Source organism: Nilaparvata lugens, chromosome 3, assembly GCF_014356525.2.
Source record: "Nilaparvata lugens isolate BPH chromosome 3, ASM1435652v1, whole genome shotgun sequence".
Classification (NCBI taxonomy): Eukaryota; Metazoa; Arthropoda; class Insecta; order Hemiptera; family Delphacidae; genus Nilaparvata; species Nilaparvata lugens.
In genome coordinates, this window is record NC_052506.1 from 45,137,964 (window position 1) to 45,156,040 (window position 18,077).

At 33.8% G+C, this 18,077-nt stretch overlaps 1 protein-coding gene across 5 annotated transcripts in view; it reads left to right on the forward strand.

The window, feature by feature from the left end:
• The first annotated feature begins 5,174 nt into the window (after positions 1–5,174).
• LOC111058538 (centrin-2) overlaps positions 5,175–18,077 on the forward strand; it is a 36,174-nt gene continuing 23,271 nt past the window's right edge. For 2 of the 5 annotated variants that reach the window (XM_039423871.1, XM_039423872.1), the window contains exons 1-2: positions 5,656–5,860; positions 6,038–6,222. In XM_039423871.1, the coding sequence (XP_039279805.1) occupies positions 5,785–5,860; positions 6,038–6,222 (261 nt within the window). In that variant the 5' untranslated portion in view covers positions 5,656–5,784. Of the gene's footprint in view, positions 5,861–6,037; positions 6,223–9,575; positions 11,930–13,534; positions 16,501–18,077 lie in introns of those variants that run through there. The other 3 variants (XM_039423873.1, XM_039423874.1, XM_039423870.1) reach the window with 3 other exon arrangements.

Here is an 18,077-nt window from a genome sequence, read left to right on the forward strand (position 1 = left end):
TCAAAAAACGGCTTCAACAATTTCTATCAAATTAATACCTAATATATTCATTGATAAGCTCTATCAACTGCCATAAGTCCCATATCTGTAAAAATTTCAGGAGCTCCGCCCATCTATGCAAAGTTCGATTTTAGATTCCCAATTATCAGACTTCAAATACAATTTGAACAAAAAATTTCTAGCGGAAAAGATTGAGCATGAAGAACTGTAAAATTAATGTTCAGTAACATTTTCACCTAAAATTTAAAATAAGCTCGGAATTCGAGAAAATGTTATTATTCAATTGCAAACTGTTGATTCTATTAAAACATTTACTATAAACAGATAGCAGACTTCGTGTGTCTCCAGCGTTATTGTCCTGTCACCAGCTGGCTCAGATCTTGGAATAGTAGACTTGAGATGCGCGTGAACACTAGCATCAGGTGATCTATTTTCATAACAGCAAGGAAAGTTGTGTGAGTGCGCCACACCAGATTTTTTAAAACTTTTAAGAGCTTGGCTGGTTTCTTTCCAAGAATTAGTTTTTCTTGATGCAACACTGACATAAGTATGAAAATGTTTATAAAGAAGCAGATACATAATAATATACAGATTCAGCATTATATACATATACATTTTTTATCTTTTTGATAATTAGAATCGTGAATAACACACATGAGAGATAAATAGTTGAGTAGTAATGGTTTTTAATACATTCATATAAAAAATAATAATGATAGCCTACATTTTTTGGATATTCCAGATAAATTGTATTGATTGTATATTTTTGTTCACATTGGTTTGCAGACGTCACGGAGTGCAAGAGATTTTTAATTAATGCTGGACTCAAAAATCAATGGATTTTATTTTGTATAATTTGAAATCAAGTTATAACCATTTATGTAATTTTTTCAGTAATGATGATTATTTTATTTTTTCTGTAAGTTGACCACGAATACTGGTTAGAGTGATCAACTTAGTTCCTATTTTTAAACTGTAATTTTCTATGTTTATGTGAAAAGGAATCAATAAATTTCATTTCATTTTTTCATTTTAAACGTACGGTAATTAATTTTACAAGAGCCTATCAGAGAAGCCTTCTTTTATAAAAGGCCTTCTCTTATTGGTTCTCGTGAAGTTAATCGGCTTCTGTGCAACAAGACCTAGCTTTTCACATTCATCTGATTTTGAAGCTACTCTTCAATTAGATTGATAATTAAGTTATAACTGTGTTATAACTCTCAATATAATGTCATAACACTCTTAAAACATAATAATCACTTGATATGTATTGAGCAATACCTTTGGTTTTATTAGGAAAATTGATTTGGAGCTTTTATTTGCATAAATCAATATACTTCATAGGTAGCGAATAGCAAGATGGACCCTGTTGTCATAATATTTTCAAGTGGCTGCATCTATCTTACTGTTGGTTATGGATACTCGGCATTCTGTGCGACGTCATAGTTCCTAAGAATATTCTGGTGATGTCATAGTGACCACAGAGAAGAGGACAGAGAACTCATCTAATGTTTCGCTAAATGGGTGACCAGCATTGTGGAGTGGGTGTGGAGGGGGGTAAAGTGGGTGACTAACAGTTAGTTCTTCAACTCGCTACGAGAGATCAGTACCATCGACAGGCCTTCGACAGACCCCGCTAATTCAGAAATCCCCCACCAACAGTTGTAGTACTCTGTCACCTCCTCACCTTGATCCGCTATTGTCATTCCACATCCACATTCAACAAAATAAAAACAAGTCACGATTGGCAATTATCCAATATTACTAGTAGATGATCGGCTTGCTCTGCTCTGCTGTCTTTTCAATTTTATGAAGCACACACCATACAGTGGATCACACACTAGTACAGTAACTTCTCAGAGAGGAGAAAGGAAAATATATTTTCTGTGTGATACTACAGTACTCCATAATTTCCCTCTCAGTATTATCTCATGCTGCTGATATCAACATAAAAGCTGTTGTTCCTTTTCTAATATAATTCATAATAAGTTTGGAATTATTTTATTTCTATGAATGCATAAATAAATAAATGAATGAGTCGATTCTATTACACATTGACAAATAATATGATAATGAGATCCTTCCAGAATAATTTTTATCAATGATTAAATTGAGGCTCCATCAATTATTGTTATACTTTTTTTTCAATTCAAAGTGAAACTTCAAATCAAATAATTTATTATTAAATCACCATACCATCTATTCAAATGATTAGTCCATTATTAAAAATTAAAGTCAAATAAAATTATTATTTATATCTTCTGGATTAATTGTAACTTACTGGAAACTGGGTACGGTATACAGAAAAAAATATTTCATGCTTTTTTCTATTTGACTACTTGCTAGACAGCCATATTTATTTCTGAGTACAAAATTCATAAACTCAAATAATGAATAGATCACGAAGAAAACAGAAACCTCCATAATTTATTTCCTTTCAATAATATATTTCAAAGTAAAGAAATATAAAGTAATAAATTTGTTGACAGTGTGTGATATAATATATCCCAGAATTAAAATTCAATTTAATTCAATGGAATTGACGAATGCAAATTATATAAAAATCTGCATAATAAATAATTTACACATTCTATGAAACTTATTTAGTAATAGGCTATATCAAATAATAAATAGTCTATTATTTTTGCAATCACTATAACCTACTATTAGCTATCACTATATGAAAAATTACTCATAACTACTGATACTATTCTAGCATATTATGATAATATACAGTTAAAAGAATTTATCTTTTTTCTATCTGTATGAACTTGTGACCCCCGTGGTTCAGAGAACTCGCTCAAGAACTGTTTTGCATTGTAATCTTTAAAACCCTCAACTTTTGATTATACAGAGTTTATGAAAATTAATAAAGCTGCTAAATATTTCTCTTACAATAATAATTTGACAGCAGTTTCCATTGGGGAATGTTCTTTGAAATGAAAAATTACTCTAAAAATATTACTCTGTTGCTTCAACATCTTTGACACTCATATGGATCCAAAATCATTTTTTTTAATGTTTGATACATGATTTCGATACATAGTTCCAAGAGAAAATAAATAGCCAAAACCGCAAATTGATAATTATATCAACCCGTATCATTTTGTTGATACAAAAGTTGTAAAGTATAAAGAACCAGCTAAAATCATATGTCAGCGTGTGTGATAGCTCCCAAATCAATGTTAGTAGACAGTCTAACTTACTAACTTTGCTCCCAAATAACCTCAGATGATGTTACGAATGAATGAATGGAAAAACTGTAGTAATTGCATGCAAAGAATTCTTCAGCTGACCAAATGATAGATCATAACAATTTTTTTCTTATGCACTTTCAATGTTATTTTTATATCCTGAAAAAGGACGAAAGAGTGAGTCAATTTGTTGTCCAACGAACTTGACCTGTAAAAGGGTTCGGAGAATACGTGTTCATAATTTGAGAAGATTGATCAATTCTTTCTAAAGTTATTGTTGAATAAAAATATTGTAGAAATTAATCCTCTTTGTCACTGGAGACACAGCGTTCATGCGATCTGGACAGTTGAGAGTAGCAAGTGATTAGAATAAGAAAAATGAATGTCTAGTCTATGTATTATTAGCAAAACAATGACATGCATGCCTCAAGCCATAAATCCTGTCAGCAGTTGTTTTGTTGGGGGGAGAGAGTGGTGTGAACTGGTTTGTTGGAGAGGGAAGTGTAGGATGCCAATGATTCCCCACTACGTCCCCCTACAACAGTACTAATCAAGCTCAGACAGAAATCGTCATTTGCGTATACAAGCGCTTTCTACCGGTATAAGTGATACTACACATTAGGCGAAACAATAGTCAGTAAGAATGTTCCCTCTGATCCCTTCTCTGTGTAGTGACTAAGAATATCACTGCATGTGTATGCGCGTGCGTACGTTGCCCTGTGACGTAACATACTAAGGCTATTTCGTACTAAGAATATTTGAAACATCAAAAAACATAACTCTACCTAGACTCTAGCCCCTTCTAGCATATTGCAATTTCAAAGCAAAAACCTAACCTATCCTGATAAAACATTATAAAATATAACCTAAATTGAAACGAACCCCTAACTCTTTCACATTTGTTGAACGATAGACAAGGATAGCAACACCATTGCAAATCGTACACTACCATTATAACGTGGACCTCACTATAGATACTCAAAGAATACTTTTGAATAACTGTGACTGTTGCTGGCCGTTACTCTGTTTCTGCACAAAGAAGAAGGGATCAAAAGATTTTCTTTGTGATCTATTCATTATTTCAGTTTATGAATTTTGTACTCAGAAATAAATATGGCTGTCTAGCAAGTAGTCAAATAGAAAAAAGCATGAAATATTTTTTTCTGTATACCATACCCAGTTTCCAGTAAGTTACAATTAATCCAGAAGATATAAAGAATGATTTTATTTCACTTTAATTTTTATTAATGGACTAATCATATGAATAGATGGTATGGTGATTTAATAATAAATTATTTGATTTGAAGTTTCACTTTGAATTAAAAAAAAAGTATAACAATAATTAACTTAATGGAGCCTCAATTTAATCATTGATAAAAATTAATCTGGAAGGATCTCATTATCAGATTATTTGTCAATGTGTAATAGAATTGACTCGTTTATTTATTTATGTATTCATAGAAATAAAATAATTCCAAACTTATCATGAATTATATTGGAAAAGGAACAACAGCTTTTATGTTGATATCAGCAGCATGAGATGATACTAAGAGGGAAATTATGGAGTACTGTAGTATCACACAGAAAATATATTTTCCTTTCTCCTCTCTGAGAAGTTACTGTACTAGTGTGTGATTCACTGTATGGTGTGTGCGTATGCGCTTCATAAAATTGAAAAGACAGCAGAGCAGAGCAACTGAGCAAGCCGATCATCTACTAGTAATATTGGATAATTGCCAATCGTGACTTGTTCTTATTTTGTTGAATGTGGATGTGGAATGACAATAGCGTAGCAAGGGGAGTAGGTGACAGAGTACTACAATACTGTTGTTGGAGGGGGATTTCAGAATTAGTGGGGAAGGCCTGTCGATGGTACTGATCTCTCGTAGCGAGTTGAAGAACTAACTGTTAGTCACCCACTTTACTTCCCTCCACAACCACTCAACACTGCTGGTCACCCATTAAGCGCAACATTAGATGAGTTCTCTGTCCTCTTCTCTGTGGTTTCTGAGACAAAGAGAATCTGCTTTTAGGTTATGTTTTCGCAAACTCTTGTTCACATTTGATTTACTGGAATAGTAATAAAGCCGATTTACTTTTTGTTACCTTGGAAACGGTACTTTTTTGTAAAACTGTATTAAATAATACAATTTAAAAACGTTGAATTCATTGTAGGTGCTTGAAATTGTAAGGTTTTTCATTTCCGGTATTGGGCTAGTAACTTTATGAATTTGAATCATAAATTTGTAATTGATTGAAAGTTTCCTATTATAATCCTCTGTGCAGCTTGAAGATGGTAAGTAAACTAGATCAAAATGTTGTTAGGCCTATTCTACTATGATTTTTGGACAATATATTCACTATTCGTAATTGCCATAGATGAAAGCGTTTCTTTGTAAACTTACAAAATTAATTAAAATGGAATCTGTGTCTTTTACTGAGAAGACTGTTATATTAGTAGACGAAATTGATTGGATGTAATATATACGGTAAGAATTACTATTTGGAATTACTAGGCTATTTATATTGAATTGTTTGGTTATTGAATGCTTAAAAAACCAATAATTTATTTATACTCTTACAGGTTGCAATGCGTGCTCTTGGATTTGAGCCAAAAAAGGAAGAAGTAAAGAAAATGTTATCAGAAATAAACAAAGAAGAATCAGGTATGTTGTCAAACTTGATTGAAACCATTAAAAAATAGAAATATTTTTTGATAAAGTTGAATAAATTCAATTGGTGAGGCATTGCAGTCTATGTTTCCGAGACAAAATTGCAAAATCCCTTTTTCATCAAGACTTATAATAAAATTCTTGAAACCCAATTTTCCTCTAATGTTCTAGGTATGCTTTCGTATGAAGAGTTCCTGAAAATTATTTCTCAGAAAATGGCAGAAAAAGATTCCAAAGAAGAAATAATGAAAGCTTTCCGGCTGTTTGACGATGATGATACTGGAACAATATCATTCAAAAATTTGAAAAGAGTGGCTAGAGAACTAGGAGAAACTTTAACAGATGAAGAATTACAGGTAAAGATCTACTAGATTTATTTTTCTATTGATTTATTATCTATTTATTTAGCGTATGGCATGTTATCCAAGTATAGCTTTTCATTAAAGGTAAATTTTATCCTTTGTCAAAATATTAAAACTAAAACAACTACGTACATTATTCTAGGTTTGAAATACTATAAACTCCATCCTTGCCAGCTTTAGATGCGAATACTCATGTATTTTACAAAATCCTCTGCTTCCTCCATCAACACAATAAAATCCTTGATATGATCTACCTTGACAGTGTCTCACTATATGCTTTACTGTCTGTCGGGCCTCACCATTCACAATTTGGATAAAACACAGACTGGCAATGTTTGAGAATACTACCCCAATGGATCAAGAAATCTCACAGCCATTCACTGAGGTAGGGGTAGAAGTACCCTTCATGAATTGAAACTGGGAAAGGCTGCAGGAGCATCTTATACACTCTGAAAAAAATGTCAGGAGGGTACTATCTCTTTTTTACAGCAATGTACTGCACACAGGAAAGCTACCATCCGAGTTCCAGGAGGCAAAAATAATTGCCATTGCAAACCTGGAAAGCCCAATGATTTGTCGTCCAATTGCTTTGTTGAGTGTAAGCCTAAAGGTGCATACAGACTTTCGCTCTGCTCCGCAATCGAACGTCACTTGAGCAGAGCAATTGATGATCGAAGGTGGAGCAAGAGTGGAACGCGAGAAGAGCGTGTAACAGAGGTCAAGCTTGGCAAGCTCCCAGGTCGAACTAACCAATTGTTGACGCCGTTTGAATTTGATGGAGTTTGGCGCTGAGTAGTTAGCTTCAATCTTCCCCGTCTATTGGCGCACTCTAGTGTGTAATTGCCTAATTTTTTGGTTTATAGTTTTTTGTCCAGTCGGCTCGCGTAACTGCCTCCATTGGCAGGACAGTTCGACTCGTTGATTTGTTTGAATTTTTAACGGAAATTATTAATTGTAATTCCGTGTCTCCGATCGTAAGGATTAATAATTGATTTTAAAGTACATGTGAGAATTTGAATATTTTTTATATTGAAAGTAGTAGTGAATTAATAGTAAACTTGAGAAGCAGAATTCCATACATGATTCAACAACTCTCTGCAGTACCTGGCTACATCATAAATCATCAGAGGACAAGTGATTTATTTACATTTCTCTATTCCGTAATTCTTCCCTTTATCTTTTTACCACCCAAACCTATAGGTGAAAATCACTCTGACTCACAGCGTAGATCATCAGCCCGGGTAAGTTCTAATAATAGAGATTTTCATCGCATCATGATCATATGGATTCATTAGTATTTTTCTGCCAGAATATATTGAATATTAAATCGATTAAAATAACAGTCCACTTAATTAGAAATTTGTATAACTATTGTTGGTCCACCAATAGTGATGTGTATTGGCCTAAATTGTACTTAAATTCTCATATATGCAATTGTAGTTTGTTTGTATTATAGTCAACAGGTTCAAGAGATAGATAGATAGATAGATAAATGACTTTTATTTACACTTTACAATAAAAGTGATGTGGGCGAAATTGAGGCAATAGAAGCCCCCTCTTCCATTTAACCCACAATGATGAGTAACATAGAAATAACAATATACATTACAATTTGAAATTAAATGATAATTAAAAATTATAAGGAAACTACTAAATCAATTTGCTACAAATTGAATAAATTAAGAGGAAAAAAAAAGAGAAAACTAAAAGCAAGAAATCTTAATAGTGAATAAATCTCACTCACACAAAACATTCACACACACACACACACCCACACAATCACACTTACACTCACACCTCTAAAGAACATAGAGTAAAACCGCCTAGTTAAGCCCTCCCCCCCTGATCCACGCCACGACAGCCGCACTGAACCGGCGTTGACTGTCAAGCAGCCTAATATGAGCTGGCAGTGAATTCCATAATCTAATCGCACTAACATGGAATGACTTATTATATAGCTCAGTTCTGTGAATTGGAACGGACAATGAGCAAGCTCCATGACGCGTCCCACCCCTGCCAACATCACCCATGAAGCGAAACCCTGCTGCCAAGTAATTGGGAGACCGAGATTTCAAGAGTTTGAAGAGGAACATGAGTGCATGGAGACTCCTGTATTCGTGCAGTCTTAAAAGTTTGAGCTGTCCAAAGTATTGAGTAATATGTTCGTCACGTCGTAGACCAAAGATGAAGCGCACACAGTAATTCTGATCGCGCTGCAATCTCTGAGTAAGTTGAACAGTCATGTCCATAGTCACTAAGTCACAGTAGAAAAAAAAGGGGAATATCAATGTTTTAACTAACATGATTATAGTAGGAAAAGGTAAAAGGTGTCCAATCCTTTTCAAAGAGTTAATCCCAGCTACAACTTTGTTACTGGTCGAGTTTACATGGTCTGTCCAGTCGAGAGTATTTGTAAAAGTCAAACCAAGATTCTTCACCCTGGTGCTGTAGTCAAGTTGAACATTGTTTATTCTTATGCGGGGTAAGTCATTAAGGCTTAGTCTAGTCAAGAGTCTTGAGTGACCTACAACCATGACCTGCGATTTGCTCTCATTAATTTTTAAACCATTATTCTCCGTCCAGGTGATCACACGGGCAAGGTCATGGTTCATGTCACTCACAGCTGTCGCCGCATCACCAAGCTTGAAATGCTTATACAGCTGCAAGTCGTCAGCATACAAGTGATGCTCTGTAGTATTTAGTACATGAGTCAAGTTGTCAATGTATGCACTGAATAGCAGAGGACCCAAGATTGAACCCTGAGGGACACCTCGTCCCACTGGTCGCCAGCGCGAAGAGGAACCCCCAAGTCTCACACACTGACGTCTATTCTGCAAGTAGGACCGCACCCATGCCACCGTCGAACGAGAGAAACCCATACCCTCCAGTCTGTACAATAGGATGGGATGGAACACACAGTCAAAGGCCTTGCTGAAATCAACAAGGACAATGAGTGTGAGCTCCCTGCCATCCATTGCTCTGCGAACGTCATCAGCCACCTTGAGAAGAGCAGAATTGGTGCTGTGACCAGACCTGAATCCTGACTGGAAGTCGCTAATAAGCCCCCTACTGCAAATAAATTCACTCATCTGTTTGTGGACAATCACCTCTAGTACTTTGGAGAGCACAGATAGTAAGCTGATGGGTCTGTAGTCTGAAAGGGAGGACGGGTTAGGAGTTTTGTTTAAGGGTATGACTATAGATGACTTCCAATTTTCAGGAAAAACGGAAGTCATGAGAGATGTATTTATGATGTGGGTGATGAAGGGAAGTATCAGGGGAAGCATAATTTTTATGAATTTCAATGGTAGATCATCAGCCCCAATAGCATTGCTCTTTATTTTCAGTATAGCGGCCAAAACGTCACTTGCTGAGACACATGAAAAGTAGAATGGCTCTCCAGTTACTTGAGCTGGCAAAGAGTTGATGTAGTCATGGGCACGATCCAAGCCAACAGGTATGTCAGTAAAAAAGTTGTTGAGATCGTCCAGTGAGTGAGACACAACAGGCCCGCCCCCCTCTCCACCAACTCCAACAGACCTCAGTCTACGCCACTTACAAGCAGATGAACCAGCAGAGGAGATCAGATTTTGGAAATATCTGGATTTGGCGTTTCTGATGGTCTGCTTGCACAAATTTCTCATTCGCTTGTAGCTATTGAAATCCACAGAGCTCTTTGTGCGTCGTGCAACTCTACTACACCGATCGCGCTCGGCCATCATCCGACGTATTTCTCTTGAAATCCATGGAGCAGGATCCCTTGTCACTCTGCGCTGCACAAGTGGAATATACTTATTGAATAAATAGGATACTCCATTATGCAACTCATTCACCATGTAATTAACATCATTAGTTGCGTAAATGGTTTGCCAGTTCAATGTCATCCCCTCATTGAATAACTCATGGTAGTTGATGTTTTTGTAATCTCTGTATTCAATGATTTTTGGCTTCTGTTTGGGACTTTTTAAGCCATATACAAGGTAAACCATATCATGAGCAGACAGCGCAGGGAAAGGGATCTGCCCATGGCCAACAGCCGACCGCTCATCACAAACAGCAATCAGGTCCAAGAGCATATCAGACGTAGCGGTATGATGAGTCGCCTGGAGGGGGAGCAGGGTCATGCCACCAGTATAAAACAAGAGCGTAGAGCAGATACGCTAAACTTTTTTGTGCTTATCAGTAGGATCGTGTCTACAGATAAGTTGTTTGTTCATCACTATCTTATCGTTGGTGACAAAGTTATTCACAATGAGAATTAGATCCTAAAATTCTTCCTGCAATGTTAAAATTCATAGGGCGAAGCTAGAACAATTATATCAGAGAATACAGCTTACATTTGATTAATTTGTGTAAAAATGTATCTGATCAGAAAACAGCTCAATATGTTTCAACTTTGGCTAGATTAATTCCAGCAACAGTCGTGGATTATGATAGTATTGAATATAAAATTAATGAGTTAGAAATGAGTGTAGACCCAGAATACGTCCCTAAATTCAATGACTCACATTTGGATATGATTGCATTTATTGATAAAACAGTCGAAAAAATAAAAAAAACAATCAGAAACTTAGCAAGCAGCTTCACTGACAGTAACTAATGAACAACACTTATTACCGAAAATTCAATTGCCAAATTTTAGTGGACGTCTGGCTGAATGGTCTACGTTTTTTGAATTATTCAAATCATTAGTCCATGACAATACCACTTTATCAGATCAGCATAAGGTCCAGTATTTAGTTTCAAAACTTACTCATGAGGCCGCTAATATTTGTCAACATCTTCCACCTATAGCCACTAATTACAAAAATTTTTGTGATGCATTGGTTAGCCGTTATAATGACCCTAGATCTCAGATAGATTCTTATTTAGATGAAATATTTCAGTTAAAAAGTTTGAAGATTGAATCTAGGGTGGGCCTGGCATCGATATTAGATAGATTTTGCAATTCTATTGCAGCTTTGAAGAGGGTAAAAAAATGAGGGTTTGGAGGATTGTATTATTTTGTACCAGGGTTTGAAAGTGTTAGATCCAACATCTCGTAGAGAGTTCGAGATTTCTTGTCGAGATAAGGACCTCCCTACTTGAAAAAGATTTTGTACACTCTGTTGAAAGACAGTTCATGTCATTGCCATGTGATAAAAATAATAAATTCGAATCATCAAGTGGTGTGAAGCCATTCAAGAACTTGTCAAATTCTAAGATTTTGGCAGTTCAATCAGGGATGACTCCAACTGGTAATGTTCGTGAAAAGTCAAATTGTTTGAAGTGTAATCAAGGTACTCATAGCTTACTCGATTGTTGTTCTTCTTTGAAATTGTCACCGTGGGAACGTTTCCGTTTTGTTTGAAGTGTAATCAAGGTACTCATAGCTTACTTGATTGTTGTTCTTTTTTGAAATTGTCACCATGGAAACGGTTCCGTTTTGTCAAAAGTTAAGTAAACGGAACACGTGGCATCCTTTTTAAAAAGATTTATTCAAAAAACAAACCGGCATAGTGACTGCCCAAAATACAGAAATGAGACAAAGAATCTTAATTACTAGAGCTTATATACTACTAAGTGCTGTATCAGCTACTATACGATAACAATGGGTATAACTTCTCCCTCCCCAAGTTTGGAGCTGTCCTCAGCGACCAAAAACTGATAAGACCCAAAATACAAAAACTGGTTAAAACAATATAACATAATACTCAACTAAGTTATCAATATATATATATATATATAATATATATATATATATATATATATTATATATATATATATAAAGACATAAGTTTAAGAACAATTTTTCAAGTAGGAGTGTCGTTTGGGAGGTACGGTCCGCCTAAGTTACAAGCTATTTGTTTCTTATCAGGAATATTTTGATTACAAAATTTCAATGTGATTTTACATTTGTAATAAATAACTACAATTATTATCAACGGCACAAAAATTCCAATTGGGATAAGAATATAATAAAGTAGGTAATTGCTTTCAGCTGTAAAATCCTCTATAATTTCTAGTGGTTCTATATTGAGATTAGCTTTATGGATCAAGTCGAAAGATAGATTTGTATATAGTGTTTTCGCAGGCTGTTCTGAGGGTAAGGATACAATGCTTTCCCAATAAACGTATGGTTCTAAAAAATTAAACAGCTTTTCTGATTCTTCAAGGTTTAATAATTGAGTCTTCCTTGGATAAATTTTAATGTTTTGATTTTGTTTACTTATAGTGCAAGTGCTAATATTGAACATCAAATATTTTTTTTGACTTGAATGTATCTTATCAAAGGTTGAGCCTCACTTATAACTAAAGATTTACAATCATGAAGGTCCTTATCGTCTAAAAGTTGACTTATACACTTATTAACTATTCTAGACATATTCTTACAATAATAATTATTTCTTATTAGTACACAATCTCCTGCAAACAATGAGTTATCTTTTCGAATTATGAATGACGAATGTTCAACAATTGTTCGCAATTCTATTCCTTTTACGACTGGATAAGATAGGAGAAAAATGTCTCATAGGCATGAGAATACAAAGGCAATTGTATAAAATACGTAATGAAATCATCTTTCACATGACAATGTGCAGACCCTAGCTGCCACAAAATTTCGGGTTCATCAGAAATGAGAGACAAATTAGCCGAATGAATTAATAAAGACAATTCGTTTTCAGAGAGAATACTTAAATGGATTATGTTTAGTCGACAAAAATCTAAGCTCACCATAATATCGTCTATTTTATTTTTCATGAGAGACAGTGTGTTGAATAAGAAAGAATGTTGTTGAGTTAGCTCTATTGAAGTGAATTGAGTGGTGATTGAATTAGAATAATTTCTTAGTTTGACATTGTTGGCATGAATGACGTCAATCCCATTGTTAAATTTGTGTATCAAGTTTCTATTGATTGACAATTGATTTTCGACATTATGATCTAAATGATATTCGTTTGCTTGCACTTTCTCTAAAATTTTGTCATATTTCGCTTTGTCGTCAGCGTCCATATTTCCTGTAATCCAGCTAATTGCTGAACCAAGTCCGTTTATGAGACCTCTCTTGATTCTAAGATTATTTATGTGAATATGATCAAATTTTAACGTAATATCATCTAAATACAAACGTAAGATATTACAACGATTCTTATCACTATCCTTAGCTCTTAAAAGGTTCACAGAGTCTTCAATATGTTTTAGTTCAACATGTAGTCATGTAATGTTTGTGTTGTGCATGTATGTGTATGTGCCATTTATAATGAAGGAGTTGTGTACTCGAACTGGTGTAATGCCAGATGATTTAGTCAAGTCGGTTACTTTATAGGACATTGCTGGGACCAGCAGCAGGAGAATGCGGAGCATCTTGTTCTGAAACAAATTTATTATTGTTCTTTTTAACTATTTTCCGTGGTCGTTTCATCCTATTAGGATGGATTTTGAATGGTCGTTTTTTAATTGCTCTGGAATTTGTAGCAACATTTTGTTGTTTGTCATATTGTACTTGGAAGAATTTTGACTTCTTCTTTCTATTGAAGGTTGTTTTAATAAATGGGGCTAGTTAGTTTAGTTAAAGATCAGAGCACTTATTTATTTGTTAGGTTAATTTGTAACATAGACTGAAGTGTGGTGTATTTGCTTAATGATGCTAATGATAAGTTTAAGAAGTTTTTTGATTTGTGTATGTCAGCTGTTGATGCTGCTTATCCTCTTAGAAGTTTCAAAGTTAGTAAGCCTAAGCTGGATGATGGATGGTATACTGCTGATTTAATCAAGCTCGAACATAGTTGTGATAAATATTATAGCTTACTAAAATTTTTTAAGACTAATCAGTTTAGAGATAAAAATAAAAGCTGTAAGGAAGAGTATAGAATTGCTATTAAGAATGCAAAAATAAATCATTTCAACAACAAAATAGAGCATTCAAAAAATAAAACTCAAGTTGCATGGAAGGTAGTTAAAATTCTTTCAAATGTCAACAATAAAGCTATTGATTCACATGATGATAACAATGCTGATTCAAAAATTAGTTAAAATGTGCCAGTTAGTGAACATCTCAGCTCTCACTACATCAATAAGTGCAAAATGCCTAATGTAAAATTTTGTTTCCAACCTGTTACTGCAGATTATTTGTACCAGAAAATAATTAGTCTTAGTAATTCAAGTTGTTTAGATATATAGCCTATGGTATTAATTCTAAGGTCTTAAAAATATCTGCCCCTAATATAAGAAATTTTGAAATTTTGAGTTACCTTTGTAATGATTTTTTAGTATACAAGGGCATTTTTCCAAGAGTATTGAAAAACGTTAAGGTAATACCTGTACATAAAAAAGGTGATAAGAAAAACTTGAATAATTTCAGGCCAATATCAATTGTACCTGTGATATCCAAAGTATTTGAGGCCATAATGCAAGACCAGATCTCAAATCATTTTGAAACCTTTGGTAATTTTACTGAAAAACAAGTTGGCTTCAGGTCATGTAGAAATACTAGCAATGCAGTAAAAAGTTTAGTAAATAGTGTTGTTGATGATTTGGAGAAGGGTGTATCTGTTAGTTGTAGGTCAAATAAATATGACATGTCTAAAGCTTTCAATACTGTTAAGCATAACTTACTTTGCAAAAAACTTTCTTATTATGGCTGCAATTCCAAATCAATCTATTTAAAGGACCGCAACTAGTTTGTTTTCTAAGATGGTCAATTCTCTAAGGGCAGAAAGGTTCATTATGGGGTCCCTCAAGGCTCCATACTTGGATCAATACTCTTTAATATATTATACTAACGACATAATTTGTAATATAGAAGGCACTGATAAAGCAGGATTTCTCTTTGCTGATGATTTTGGTCTCAAAGTTAGTTGTGAATTCAAAGCAGGTGTACAAAATTGTCTAATTGATAGCTCTCTACTCCTTAATGATTGGTGTGCTAGTAATAATCTATCATTGAACCTAGAGAAAATTTCCAATATTATGTTTACCTACAATAGAATTTCAAAAAATAAAGTAGGGACTGAACCTTTAAAATTTCTAGGTATTGTTCTTGATCCCAAACTTAATTGGCAACCACATGCAGAGTTAATAAGTAAACAAATAGCAAAGGGACTCTACTTTCTGAGAAGGTTAAAGTTTACTGTAGATATTAATGTATTATTAAATGTGTATTTCTCTCAAATACAAAGTTTACTGTCCTCATGTCTCAAAAATATTTATACTCCAAAAGAAAGCAATTAGATTGATTTGTAATGTTGATATGAGGACCCACTGTAAACCCTTTTTTTACAAATTTGGGAATATTAACTGTCTAATCTTTGTATGTATTATTTAGTGTTAGTTATGTACATAGTAATCTGGATTTTTTAAATTAAATAGTGACTTTCATGGATATGAAACCAGAAATAGGAATAATATCAGAGTTCAACAGTTCAGGTTCACAACTTCACAAATAATCTTCTGTACACATCTGTTAAAGTATACAATTCATTACCACTAGAAATTAAGGCACTGCCTCTTACATTCTTCAAAAGGAAATTGAAAACTGTACTGAAAGCTGAAAGTTTATATAACATCCAAGAATTTTATGTAATTGACTGGACCAAAAATATTTGTAGGCTAATATTATTTGTATATATTAATTTTATTATGTAATATCTAGTACCTATTTTTGACATTTATCAATGCATTGTTAACAATGTCTATGAAAATGGATATTCTTATTCTTATTCTTTCAAGAATGTGAACAAAAAAAGGCTTGCTCATTTTTGAAAGTGGATTTCATATTTATTTTCTGTTTGTATTCTAGTTTCTCTCATCTTTGTAAGTAATAAGAGAATTTAACAAATACTTTCTGCATTAATTACATTTATTACTTATAATGAATTGACTTATTACACATGGATGAGTTAATGAATAACCCCCATAATAATTTGAAATTAAAAATGGTTTTTGAATTTCAGTATTTTTTTTATTTCCACAATTTATTCCTGTTTATTATCTCACTTATTTTATAATTCCTGTTATATTCAATATAAACAATTTTAATAGATAGAGAATAGCTATCTTATATTCACTTTCTAGAAAACCACATGAAAATACATGTGAAACAATATTGAGGAGAATGCACATTGTAGTGGGTTCTAGCACTTACAATATTTTCAGATTACAAACTTTACCTCTTCTTTGGTTCTAACCTTCTTATTGTGAACTACTTTTTTTACTTTCCTTGCCCTATTACCATAGGTAAGGAAAGTATTGCTTTCCGAAAAAAATTAACGTACCCCAATTTGTAAATTTCTATACGTTTCGAGGTCCCCTGAGTCCAAAAAAATGGTTTTTGGGTATTGGTCTGTATGTGTGTGTGTGTGTGTGTGTGTGTGTGTGTGTGTGTATGAGTGTATGTGCATCTGTGTACACGATATCTCATCTCCCAATTAACGGAATGACTTGAAATTTGGAACTTAAGGTCCTTCCCCTATAAGGATCCGACACGAACAATTTCGATCAAATGCAATCCAATATGGCGGCTAAAATGGCGAAAATGTTGTCAAAAACAGGGTTTTTTGCGATTTTCTCGAAAATGGCTCCAACGATTTTGATCAAATTCATACCTAAAATAGTCATTCTTATGCTCTATCAACTGCCACAAGTCCCATATCTATAAAAATTTCAGGAGCTTCGCCCCATCTAGGTAAAGTTTGATTTTAGATTCCCAATTATCAGGCTTCAGATACAGTTTAAACAAAAAATTCCAAATGGAACAGATTCAGCATGAAAATCTCTACAATTAATGTTAACTAACATTTTCACCTAAAATTTAAAATAAGCTCGAAATTCAAGAAACTGTTATTATTTCAATTGCAAACTGTTGGCAACTGTTGATTCTATTAAATCATTCACTATGAAGAGATAGCAGACCTCATGTGTCTCCAGCGTTATAGTCCTGTCACCAGCTGGCTTAGATCTTTGAATAGTAGACTTGAGATGCGCGGGAACACTAGCGTCAGGTGATAAATTTTCATAACAGCAAGGAAAGTTGTGTGAGTGTGCCACACCAGATTTTTGAAAATTACAACTTTGAATACTTTATTGAAAAACGATGATTTATGTATCAAAAAAGTATTTCAGCTGTTGTTTCTTCCAAAGACTACATTAAAATGATGTGTCATACAGTGTGATGATCTCTTGCTTCGAGACAGAATAGTTTAATTGAAATAGATGAAAACAGTTAATTAATCAAATTTGAAAAGCTATGAATTATATATTGAAACAAATCCTGAAACAAGAAATCTAGCTTGTTGGAAGAATAGCTTCCAAAATTACTAATGAAGCTTACAATAAAAATCAATGAAAAAAATTCCAATGTCACTTCAAAAATCATAAATTGAATTCATGAAGTGCATCAACAAATCAATTGCATTTAGTCTATCAGCTTGGAAAATTATGAATTATCAATAAATTTAATTGAAAGAAAATACTGTAATCATGCCTATTGGAAGAATCCTTACAGACATCGCAAGGAACGGAGCACCAAAAATTGTGTAACATTATCACATATTTCTAATTGAAATTCTATCAGCCTGTTGCATAAAAGAAAATTAAACCTAATCACTATAAGATGACGTCTTTAACGGAGCCACTGCAGTCACTTCCCTGTTCAGCTCTGTATGATGACGTCATCTTATGTTAATTAAATTACATTTTCTTTTGTGCAACTTGCCGTTTGTGTTGGAACTTGGAATTATGACATCCCTATTGTCTGTACAGGTAGATAGGAATTTTCTCATTCATTATATTCGGAACCTTCAAGTTGTGTATGGTAGCCATTGAGCTTATTAATTTTTTTGTCCAAAAAAATGTGGGGTCCCAGATTTGAG